Source organism: Herpailurus yagouaroundi, unplaced genomic scaffold (genome assembly GCF_014898765.1).
Source record: "Herpailurus yagouaroundi ecotype Mexico unplaced genomic scaffold, PumYag 140, whole genome shotgun sequence".
In the NCBI taxonomy this organism is placed as follows: domain Eukaryota; kingdom Metazoa; phylum Chordata; class Mammalia; order Carnivora; family Felidae; genus Herpailurus; species Herpailurus yagouaroundi.
The window spans coordinates 47,482,866-47,495,095 of NW_024412395.1; the positions used below are offsets into that span (position 1 = coordinate 47,482,866).

At 33.5% G+C, this 12,230-nt stretch overlaps 1 protein-coding gene across 6 annotated transcripts in view; it reads right to left on the bottom strand.

The window, feature by feature from the left end:
- Positions 1 to 12,230, bottom strand: part of LOC121030645 (sodium channel protein type 1 subunit alpha) — a 150,800-nt gene that overhangs the window by 12,652 nt on the left and 125,918 nt on the right. For all 6 annotated transcript variants that reach the window (XM_040475263.1, XM_040475268.1, XM_040475262.1 and 3 more), the window contains exons 20-22: positions 11,141 to 11,314; positions 8,424 to 8,546; positions 865 to 1,146 (exon numbers count right to left, since the gene is read on the bottom strand). In XM_040475263.1, coding sequence (XP_040331197.1) covers positions 865 to 1,146; positions 8,424 to 8,546; positions 11,141 to 11,314 — 579 coding nt within the window. The remainder of the gene's footprint in view (positions 1 to 864; positions 1,147 to 8,423; positions 8,547 to 11,140; positions 11,315 to 12,230) is intronic.

Below are 12,230 nucleotides of genomic sequence, written 5' to 3' on the forward strand. Positions count from 1 at the left end.
AAATAGAGCAGTATCTTACTATGTTTTTTAAACAATCTGGATTCTGTTTTTATCCACTGCTTTGTCATGATGCAGCTGCTGCCAAAAGCAGCATCAAATGCAGATGTTTATAGGGCCACCATCTTTTGTGTTTTTATAAATTGCAAACGGTTTTTCTTTTGTGCAAATCAGGCTTAGGAGACCCGGTAGTAAAAAACATTAATATTCAGATACTTACGTATTTAAAGTAGTAAGTACAATAAGGATACTATTATTATGTATAGTAGACTTAAGTAATTGTTCTGAAATGTCATTTGAAGTGAAGCCACAGCTGCTTATATTTCATTTCTGGGTTCAGGCACTACCCTGTATTATTTGTATTTCACTGTGAGGATCCAACCCTAAAACCTCAAATATCATTCCCTGGTCTTCAAGCCAAATCATACAACTCAGTAGCAGTTAATTGCCACCAATTACTTATAATCCAATCAGGTGTGTTAAGTATGTATGTTTGGGGAGGGTGATCCATCAGTGGAAAATGCTTTCTAATTGCAATAGAAAAAAATAAAGCAAACGTATTGATTTATTCATCAACTTGTTCCTATGGGAAGAGAGCAATACAGGTGGGAAGAGAAAAAAACCTTTGGAAAGAACTGAATTGCCTGGCCTCTATCAACTATGTCTGCACTGCTTGCATGGGCTGAAGTTGCCACCCACCTGGGCTAACACACTTGTGGTAACAAATCAAAATTAGAAAAAAAAAAAAAAAGTGTGTTATAAACTTCCTTCTTAATAGCTAAATCTCTTCTTAGTAACTTAGATGTATGTTATCACTTTATTATTCCAAACAATAAACAAATTTCAGAGAAAAGAGTGTTCACTTACAACTTGAAGCAAAGAGAGATACCCAAATCCTACATTATCAAAGTTTACTTTCACATTTTTCCATCGGGCAGTCTCATTTCTTTCTATTAGTTTTAGGCAATCAGAATGATTATTCACTTCGGAGATCTCAAACATGTCACCAGTTGTGGTGTTAATACAGTGGTAGAATTTGCCAGCAAACAAATTTACGCCCATGATGCTGAAAATTAGCCAGAATATAAGACAAACCAGAAGCACATTCATGATGGATGGAATTGCTCCTAAAAGGGCATTCACAACCACCTAATACACAAATGGAAAAAAAGAAAAGTCAGAATTCTTGTTGGTTAAAAATTAAAAGACATTCTCCTAGTAATCTTTAGTATTTCTTTAAAAAAAGTTTTTTTTTAGTATTGAGACTATTTTATGACACTGAAAAGCAAAGTAAAAAAATCTTAAAATGAAATCCATTCTTTCTTAAGCAATACATTTAGGGAAACAAATATAGATAATATAACAAAGAAAAAGAAAGTTTAACAAAGAGAGGGGGAAGTACCAAAAGGTTGAAGGAAAGGCAAAAATCAGAGGACTTTGCTGCCAGATGAATTGAGAATATTTGTTGTTTATTAGAAAAAAGAGAGGTAGGAAATCCTAATACAGATGATAAACTAATTTTAAAAAAGGTTATATATTAAATAATGAAATTAAAATATTTGGACACAAGTCAATTTGACCAGTATATTTAAAAAAATTAAAAATATAAAAATATTATTAAATGCCTAATATAGTTTTGTCCTTAATTATTCATGCATTGCTATGACTAATAATAATTTTTGCATAAGAAGCAAGACAATTTAGCATTATGTATTTCATTAGATCATCACATCGTTTATTTCAAGCTCCAGTCATGTCAGTTGTTTCATTTACTGAGTTTAATTCAATAAACTTATTTTAAATGAAACATAATAGAAATTGGTTTCTTAGGAAAATAAGAAAAGGAGGGGTGCCATACATAGTGCCCAACTGTGAAGTGATTAACATACAATTCTGAGCTAAATAATGACCTACTCTTTTTCTATGGGAGCATGTTTTTTTCCCTCTTATCTTAATTTTTGGATCACAGATTAAAAGATCTGAGTTTTCGTATTTGGCAACACTGTAGGGATGGCTGTCCTCGCTCCCTCCTCCACAGTGCCCATTGGAGCTATATTATGAGTCACTAAGAGGGAAGATAAAGACAGGCCCTAAAATGCTCACAAGTGACAGAAGATGCCTTAGACTTGAACGACTGATAGCTAAGTTAATTCTGCCTATGGACTTCTATTATTACTGTCAATCTGATCCAATGTAAACAACAGGCATCAAAATATCTTCCATCTGCCATTTGATGCCAGCGTATTTTTAGAACAATGTTTTTTGATTGCCTGTCTGAAAAAACAAATACACGAGCCAATTCCTTATGCTTCTGAGCCGTGTTTAAAGTTTGCAAAGAACTCTAGGCCGTCTGGGGTTCCAAAACAGTGTGATAAGTGGGCCGAAGGAAACAGTAAAACCACTATTGGCAAAGGTAAGGAAATGAGCATAAACATTTAAGTTGGTTGAATTATCCAGGCAGATCCAGGTGATATAGCCTATGCAGCCTACCAAACTGAAACATGGCACCTTACCATATCTCATTTGCCTGTCTGCAGTAATACAGTTGATTGAATAAATCCTTCTTTTATACTTCATTTTAAATATGTGGATACACTTAGATTTCTCTTGTATTCAAAATTTAATAGCTGAAAGCAAGTTACTTATTTTCCTCCTTTTCTGAATATTTTGCCTACCATCCAGATTTAAAAAAAAAAACAACCCTTATTTTTATTGTATATTCATAGATTACACACTTAAATGCACATTTTTACCAACAATAGCCAATTTAGAGCATGGCAGAATACTGGTGACATCTACTTCCTGAATTTCTTTTCATGTCAGTCTGCAGGTCTCACACTTCTTCCTTTAAAACTTTTCTCATCTCTGTTACTTCTTTTCACCATCCATCCTAGCTCTGGCCTCCATTAAGTCATACTGGCCCTCTTGTCAAAGTCTTCTAACTTTCTCCTTCCTTTGATCCACGTAAGATGAATTCATTATCTCTGAGCCTCACTTGAAAATTATTTAATGGATTCCCACTGATCAAATATTTTCCTTACCTTGGTATTCAAATTACTCCACAATCTACATTTCCAGTTTAAACTTCCCTAGCCGCCTACCCTTCATCCCAACCCAACTAATACAATACCAGACACCTGAGATGCCTTTGGAATCCCTTGCTAAGTATCCCCCTTTCTGGAATATTCTTTCTTCTACAAGATCTGGTTCATGTAGCACTTCTTTCACGGAGCCCCAGTTCACCCTCCACATTAGCCTCCAAAATAAAGATCAACATTTCCTCTTTTGAATTTAAGAATCAGAATTCCAGTGCCGGCCAGGACCATAGAAATAATTTAGTATGGTGTTTTCTGTTGGCAATGAGAAAATGAGGCTAAGAGATTACGATCAGAAAGTAGACTAGAAGTGGCACCTAGTGCTTTCTCTTTCCATTCTACCTCACTGGTTCACCTTGGAGTTGCTCCCATTTATCTGGTTTCAGATTGCTCTGGATTAGAGTTACTTGCATTCCTGTGATCTTGATAGATGAGAGGCTTTCCTTTTTCTAATTTAAGATGCAAAAATATATTATACTTCTCCAAGGCCTTGAATGCTTTGAATATAGGAAACAGAGTGCTTTGGGTATAGGGAAAAAAAAAGGTTGATTGAATGAATGAGAGGAGTAAAGATTAACTTAGCATTTATTGAGGAAAACATACTCTTTAATGTTAGTTTTGGTTATGAGATGAGACTAAAGAACCTGACACAACAAAAAGTTGTAGGTTAGCCAATAAGTCTGAGAGGTTTACTTTGCAACAGGGGATTTGTTTTGCGTTTAAATGAACTCCATGTAATTCATGATCACACGAAAGAGCAAGCAAGGACTCTGAAGCAGTGTCTTTCAGGATATGGTCTGCAATGTTGGCATACGTTTGGTCCAGAGGAAAGGTTTATTTTTATGAAGATAAAAACATTAAATATTGGAAAACATTTGGCACAGTATTGGGCAATTTACTGTACAAAGGTCCATCATATCTAAAATTTCATTAAATTAAGCAATAAAGTTCAGAGAAAGGATTGCCTTTTTCCAGGACCCCTAAGCCATTCCTTGGTTCAGCACAGGAGGTGTATTAATTCTTTTCAGGCTCTAGGGATCTGCAGCAATTGGTTCCCATGAGGTGAAGGTACTGGGAAAAGATGGCCTGAATAAATTGGGAAGAACAGATAGAGATTTCAGGATGCAGAAAAGAAGATGTCTAAGGAAGGAATTATCTTAATACTAGAGGTTGCTTCTTCTCACAAATGCTTTGTAAGACACCAATAGAATTTCTCTATTTTAGCACAATCCAATCTTATAAAGACTCTTTCCATATCTAGTTCATTATCTGCATTTTTTTTTTAATTTTTTTTTTCAACGTTTATTTATTTTTGGGACAGAGAGAGACAGAGCATGAATGGGGGAGGGGCAGAGAGAGAGGGAGACACAGAATCGGAAACAGGCTCCAGGCTCTGAGCCATCAGCCCAGAGCCCGAAGCGGGGCTCGAACTCACCGACCGTGAGATCGTGACCTGGCTGAAGTCGGACGCTTAACCGACTGCACCACCCAGGCGCCCCATCTGCATTTTTATTAAATCAACACAAAATGAAGGATTGACAATTAAGTATGCAAATTAATGTTAAGAATTTTGATACATGTAGAAATGTCTTGTCTGAACAAATTATCTCTGAGCTTCAAATAATACTACTCATGGATTCTAATGCTTCTCTAGTCTAAATACAAAAACTACATGAATAAAAATCAAAAGCAGGCAAGGTAAAATCACATCTTTAAGAATAAAGAAGAGTAATGGAATCTTTTAAAAAGCTAATGACTACATTTGTGTTGTGGGGTTTAATTAAGATAATTGTCTTTGAGAGATGCGATACTTCAATTATCTAAACAAAAACTCCAACTTGATCTCTCTCAAAATAGAAACTCTTCTTCTTGTACATTATTTTTAAACTTTAAGAATAAACAATAGATTTATTTTTATTTATGTTTTCATCATGTTATCTTCTAAGATCCTAAAAAGTTATTTGGGAGTGACTTACTCTAAGAACTGGGTTTATACATTAAATTCTATTTAATACACGTGATAAGACATTTCTGTTTTGTTTCTAGGTGGGTATGGTAGTCTGTATAGTTCGAATAAGTGGATTTTTTTATATTAACTTTTTTTCCATTTATAACACAAATCACATGTGCTTACTCAACTCTTAATATATTTTGCCTCATTACATTTTGAAAATAACTCTCCTAAACTTTCATTTAATAAAAACGGAAAGGTCACACAATCAACACCAGTCTTATGAAAGCTGGAATATTGAACCCTAGCATCTGCTCATACATATCAACAAGGCAGGGAATTGCCTGCTGGCATCTGGATGGCAGTTTTCAGGACCCAGAATCAATGTAAAAAATGGCAAGGGTTTTATGTCTCAAACAGCACCATCAATTGACAAGTTAAAATTTCCACGCATTCATTCTAAACCAGGTCCCCCACCCTCACCAATCAGATAATCTCCCCATAAATGAATAACTCCATATACACATAACTAAATCATATTCAGTGAAACTCAGTAAAGATATGAACCGTTGGTGTTCCAATCCACACAGGGTAAATTCACAAAGGTATTTTTCTCAAAAGAAAACTTAAGGCAATTGAAAATAGGGGATTCGAATATAGTGTACTTTTCCCTATTGTGGTGAGAGAGTACCGTTCCCAATCCCTCCCTCATCCCACTACACAAAGTCACAGTGAAAGGATGAAAGGTAGCAAAAGGGGTAATACAGTACCCATAATAAAGGGCTGAGGGGAGGAACCAGCGCTCCACCCCATCCAAGTTGGAGCAAGATTATCCTATATAAAATAGAAATATATAGTTTGTTATTAGTTAGAAATCTGATATGACAGAACATTTGGTGTTACTTTTTGTATATGATATGGTCTCTGTCTGTTTCCCTATTAATCAAGACTTGAGTTCTTTTGAAAAAGAAGGTATCTAAGATTTCTTAGATTAGGAAGTTAAAATTACAAATTTAAGTACAAATTTTATTTTACTCTAGATATTCATGACATCAATTCACTCAGTTCAATTTTACAAGTTGAAAAATTTGGACTGGAAATTTGAAATACAATAAATGTTTAAAAGCTGTCAGCCAGAAATGTGCATAAAGCATGCAAAACATAAAGTGCAACGTGATGATAATTTATTCCTTTCTAACTTCTTATCAAGCACTATACAACATGCTTTGTTTGGTAATGTTGCATAAAAGCACATGCTTGAAAAAGTGACAAATCAACAGAAATAAAATGAGTGCTTGATTTATACTCTGACACAGCTATTGTGGTTTTATGCTGCTAAGGAAAAGAATAAAATGAGAGTTTCTGAATGTATTCACACTGGGAAATATCACTTCCCAAATATAATCATCATTATTATCTCTATCTTCACCATTATCCATATTTACATTTTTACAAAGTAAAACAATCCAAGCACCAGAAGCACAAAAATAGAATTAATAATCGGGTTATTTTGTCTCTACAATGCCAAACACGTGTTGAAATGATCAGCCATTTTAGGGTTGTGTATATTCTGTCATTACGAGGCAAGGAATTACATTCATAAATCCTATAATTTAAATGCTGAGTTCCTCTCCTATCAGCACCAATAAGAAGTTTATGTTTTTAAAATTCTCAGTTGCAAAAGTCAACCTCTCCTTATAATATAAAAAGCATTATTGATCAATAATTAGAGATAAGGTTATTTCTGTAAAAAATAAAACATAGACCCACAGGACCAACATTGCTAATGGAAATAAAGTGTTCAACATGGGAACATCTGGCCATTTGATCATGGATTTAATACATTTAAAAAAGGTTAAATTTGGAATGTTTATAACAGCTTCAAATACTTATCATTGTTCAGATTTCGGAAGACTTTCAAAAGATATTACTTTGATTCAGGCAATATGATTTCAATTAGAATGTATAAAAATAATACTTTTCTCAAGAACTGAAACTGCCAGTCTGAAACAAAAGAAAGTGACATTTTAAGTGGAAAATAAACTTAATGTTTACATACCCTGGGGAGAATTTCCTTTTACATTTTAGTAAATATGTGAAGATCTCTGTGAGAAATAAAATAAGACTGCATTATATTGTGTTAAATTGTTTCTAATGAGGAAAAAAAACTTTTTATATATGTTAGGGAAATTAAAGACAAGTCTCACGTTCTCAAAAGGTGACATTTACAATAAATTCTATTTTAAAAGAACACAGAAGGCCATCAACAAACCTAGAAAATGTAGATGGAAGTCTTCAGTAAAGCTTAGTTTCCATAAACAACTAAACCTTAGGCAGAAAAAAAAAAGCAATGTTTTTTGTTTTGTTTTGTTTTGTTTTGTTTTGTTTTGTTTTTGAATCACACTTAATTCAGTAGCTTTGTTTTGGTAAAAGAATATTTGATTTTTTTAAAGAAGGAACTTTTTTTTATGTTTTGCATCTTATACATCAATGCTTCATGAATTTTAAAAGGTATGGAAAATAGTATGTCAATAATGGCAACATTTTTAACCTGTTATGAATCATTGGGAATGGTTGAATTGAACTCCTTCCTTAAAAGGAGTAGTATAACATTTTGTGTGACTCAAGTGAAATTTGAGTTATGCTTAATTTATGAATCATCTATAGTAATAAATAAAAATGATATTTTCTGTCCATTATGTTATAAATGTTTTAGTTTTGAAAAATTGTGTGGATTTAAATATAATCTTTAAGCTACTATTACTATTTATATAAATTAAAATTATTAATGCATTTATAAATTGAGGCCATATTAAACATAAATTTTTAAAAGTTTAAAATTCAGCCAATATTTAGTATCCACCCTTGACTATATTCAAATAATGCACACTTTGGCATTATACAGACAAAATTGACATTTAAAAATTTTTTTCCTTTATTCATACGTAAGCACATGTGTGATTCAATTATTTTCAATAAAACTTGTTAAGTACAATTTAGTTCATCACAAATGAGAAGCACGTAATGTAGAATTCACTTCAGTTGATTATTATCATATCATTACACCTAGAACTTTAATAGTTCATCTGCTTTTTTTGTATATAGGTTTGTAAGGAAACTCCCAAAATAGATTAGGAAATAAAGTCATTTTAATAAGCACAGCAGATAAATGATATTGTATCATTTCAAGGGAGGCCTAAATTCTCTTGCATATCACCCAGAAGTAAATATGCAACAGATTAAATGATAAAGTAGCACTTTTGCAAGGATTTGCCATTCCTTTTGCATGCATGGGTTTTCCTTTTATAAAATTTGATTTAATGTAGTTTAATTTAATTTTGACTACATGTAATACTTCAGGTTCCTTCATTTTTCCTTACCCTCATCCCTTCAAATCGTGATAAGGCTCTTAGAGGTCTCAGAGCTCTTAGTGTCCTGAGAGATTTGATGGCACCAAGTTCTGAATAACCCAAGGCATTTGCTGTTAAACTGACCAATGAAACCTGTGTAAGTAAATAAATAAATTAAATCATCATTCAATTAGTATTTACTATGTAATATAATAAATATGATTTTTGCTTAGAAGATAAATCATTGGGGGTCCTTGGGTGGCTCAGTCGGTTAAGTGTCCGACTTTGGCCCAGGTCATGATCTCACGGCTTGCGAGTTCAAGCCCCACATTGGGCTCTGTGCTGACAGCTCAGAGCCTGGAGCCTCTTCAGATTCTGTGTCTTTCTCTCTCTCTGCCCCCCCCCCCCCTTTCTCCCCCCCACCTCTCAAAAATAAATAAACATTAAAAAAAATTTTAAAAGAAGATAAATCATTGCACCTTTTAAAATTTTAAGGAAGTATTTTCAGTTTGATGCAAAGAAAGTAGCTTTCAGTATGTTAATTAAATCTAGCTGAATAAAAAACCTTAAATGTCATGTAATTTATTAGTTGCTCAACTAGTAAATAAGTTGAATACATTCAACTAAATTTATTACTAATAAATTGGTTGGGCAATTAGAAAAATGATAAAAATTAATTCTAAAAAAGGAAGAAATTGAGGTATAAGAAAATGTCATTGGTTATCCTTTATTTTATTTTATTTTTAAAATTTATTTATTTATTTTGAGAGAGAGAGAGAGCAGGGGAGGAGCAGAGAGAGACAGAGACAGAGAGGGAGAGAGAAGGAGAGAGAGAGAGAGAGAGAGAATCCCAAGCAGGCTCCATGCTGTCAGTGTGGAGCCTGTCATGGGGCTCAATCTCATGAACCATGAGATCATGACCTGAGCCAAAATAAAGATTTGGATGCTTAACTGACTGAGCCACCCAGGCACCCCATATCCGTCCTTTATTTTATTAAGTTGTTGCTGAATTTGGGGTTTTGCATGGTTAGTAATAAAATACAGAAACTGCTATTGTATCAGAAAAAGCGTGAAATCTTAATCCTGCATTGTATGTTCAACTAATTATAACTGATACTCTCAGAAAGCAATAACTTGGCACATTGATTTCACAGTTGATTTTTGAAAGTGATTTTTTTTTGTCTTGCTAAAACCTTCTGTTTTCAATTCCCTAAAGTTTATCCTTATGTAAACAATATAACTTCACATGTGATTCCATCATGAAATTCCTCAAAATTTTCTATGCTAACTTATAGCTTCTGCCATGGTTACCTGGCTGAAAATGGCCACAATAAATCTTTACCAAATAAATAAATCAATGAATTTACATAATTTGTATGAAATACGCAAGTACTAAGAAATAAAAATGTTAGCTAATTCTCTAAATACTTTATCAAACTGAAACTGATGTAACATTGCATGTCAACTACAATAAAAAATAAATAAAAATAAAGTGCTTATAAGCTGACAATTAAAAAACTCAAATTATAATAATAAATATAATCATCAGTCTTTCATTAAAATTTCAGACATGCAATAATCATAATAGAGAAAAGCAAAGCTCAGGAAGTTTCAAAAAGGTAAAATTATATTTATATTTAAGATGTAGTGTGAAAAATCTGGGGAGTTGAAATATGATATAACTTCTAATGCTTGAAACCTCGATGTTAGAAATATTTTCTTTTGTAATGATGAAGCAATTATTCTTTTGAGGTTTTTCTTAATTTATTCATTTCACAGTAACATTATTAAGCTTTTTAAATAGCTCTGGCTTTGCCTTTGTTCAGAAGTAAAGAGATATAACCTATGAGTGACTTTTAGCTCTAGAAATACTTTCCACAGCAAACCTGCATAGTCCTGCTGGACTATGTCATCTATTATCTTTTATTATCTATTATCTATTATTGTCATTTATTATCTTTTGGGTATAAAACTGTTGCCTACAAAGTCTGCGATATTTCGGACACACTTTTCTAAAGCTGAAATTATGTCAAACTGATAGCATGAAACATTTTGCTTAATAAATCTCCAGAGGCAGCCACCTGTTTTAGGGTAGATGAAGTATTATTAATGATTGGGCATGTAAATTCTGTGAAGGGCTGTTTGGTACATTACAGGCCTGTTGCAAGTTGAGTCTACATCCCACGGAAACTCCTGTTGCTGCATGAAGTAGAGCTTTTCCCTACAGTCTGTACACTTCACTGCCTCTAACAGAGTATCATCTATACAATCTACCCTTTAAAAACTTTGCGTAGATCAAAGAGAATTTTTTAAAAAGTGACGGTAGCTCTCACCATCATCAGTGTTTATTGAGTGCCTTTATTACTGTATGTACTAATATCACCATTTTAGAGTCAGGAGCCAAGTAATTTACTCAGTGGCACACAACCCATCAGCAATGGGGCTGGAACTCAAATGCAAGTCTATCTGACTCACAATATAAGGAATTTAAACAACATACCCAAAAGCCACCATAATTCCTTACCACCCCCGCCCCCCCCGCCCCTCCCCCCCAAGGCTGAACCAATACAAACTAGCCTATTTCTTCTAAAAACTACAACACTATGATTCGGTGAATTAGTTTACTGTCTATTAAGTAGCATATGCTGTCAACTCAGCACAGTGGTCAGAGATTGACTGTTTTAGAATCAGTATACGGATTAGACAAACTACCATGGAAGTGAGACAAAGATGTGGAGGATACCTACATCAACAATTAAGAAGTCCAGCCAACACCAGGCATTCGTGAAATATGTTTGATAGCCATATGCCACCCATTTTAGAAGCATTTCCAGAATGAAAATATAAGTGAAAACCTTGTCAGCATATTCCAACATCGTCTTAATTGTCTTTCGCTGATCAATATATATGTCTTCAAATGCCTATAAAGAAAAGTGATATATTTTAGCTTTCTAAAACTAGTATACTCTATGAGCTATTTTTCTGATCATAAATATATTTTCCCTGATTTTATATGTATACATATGACATTCTGTTGGACTAGGAGGGCAGAGGAATAGTAGCTATTGCTGTTTTTTTTTTTTTTTTCCCCTTTCAAAGATCTTTTAATGAATCAGGGGAAAGTTATACTCTCCATCAATATTATAGCCAGAAGAAAGAGGTAAAAGCATAATTCTCATGAATTAATTTGACTTGTTCAGGAAACATCTGATGTTATATCCTGGGGATGGGGATGGTGCCACCCCAACTTGAAGTTACATATTTCTTTTGTTTCATTTCTTTTGCTTCCTCCAGTTGATTTTTTTGCCATTAAAAGGTTGAAGAAATAAAAAGTGAAGGCTTATATTTTTCATAAAGCAGAAACTGTAATCAATCATCACATAGCCCAATTTTACTACGTAGTTGGGCTCATTTGTCGCCCTCCCCTACATTTTGTTGATAGTTTATGTTTCTTAGCAGAGATGTAGCATGACCATGATAACAAGATGAAAATATTTCCCATTTATGTTGCAATATGTGTCCTTCTAATATGAACTCTTTATACTTTACACCTGAGTCTCACATTCATTTCAGAGGCAAAAGACTATTTCTTGTCTAAAGTGACATGCAAAATAAGTTTACGTCATCAGAGAATATGCGGGAGAATATAGGCTTATGTTCTAATTATAAACATAAGCTAAAGAAACTTAAGTAATTGTATTTCAATCAGGCAAGCTCATTTTATCCGTCATCTCTCTCTCTCTCTCTATCTATCTATCTATCTATCATCTATCTTATCAGTCATCTTATGGCTTAAGTATTCTATTTGCGTCAGTGTTTTCTAAAATGTTATCTATA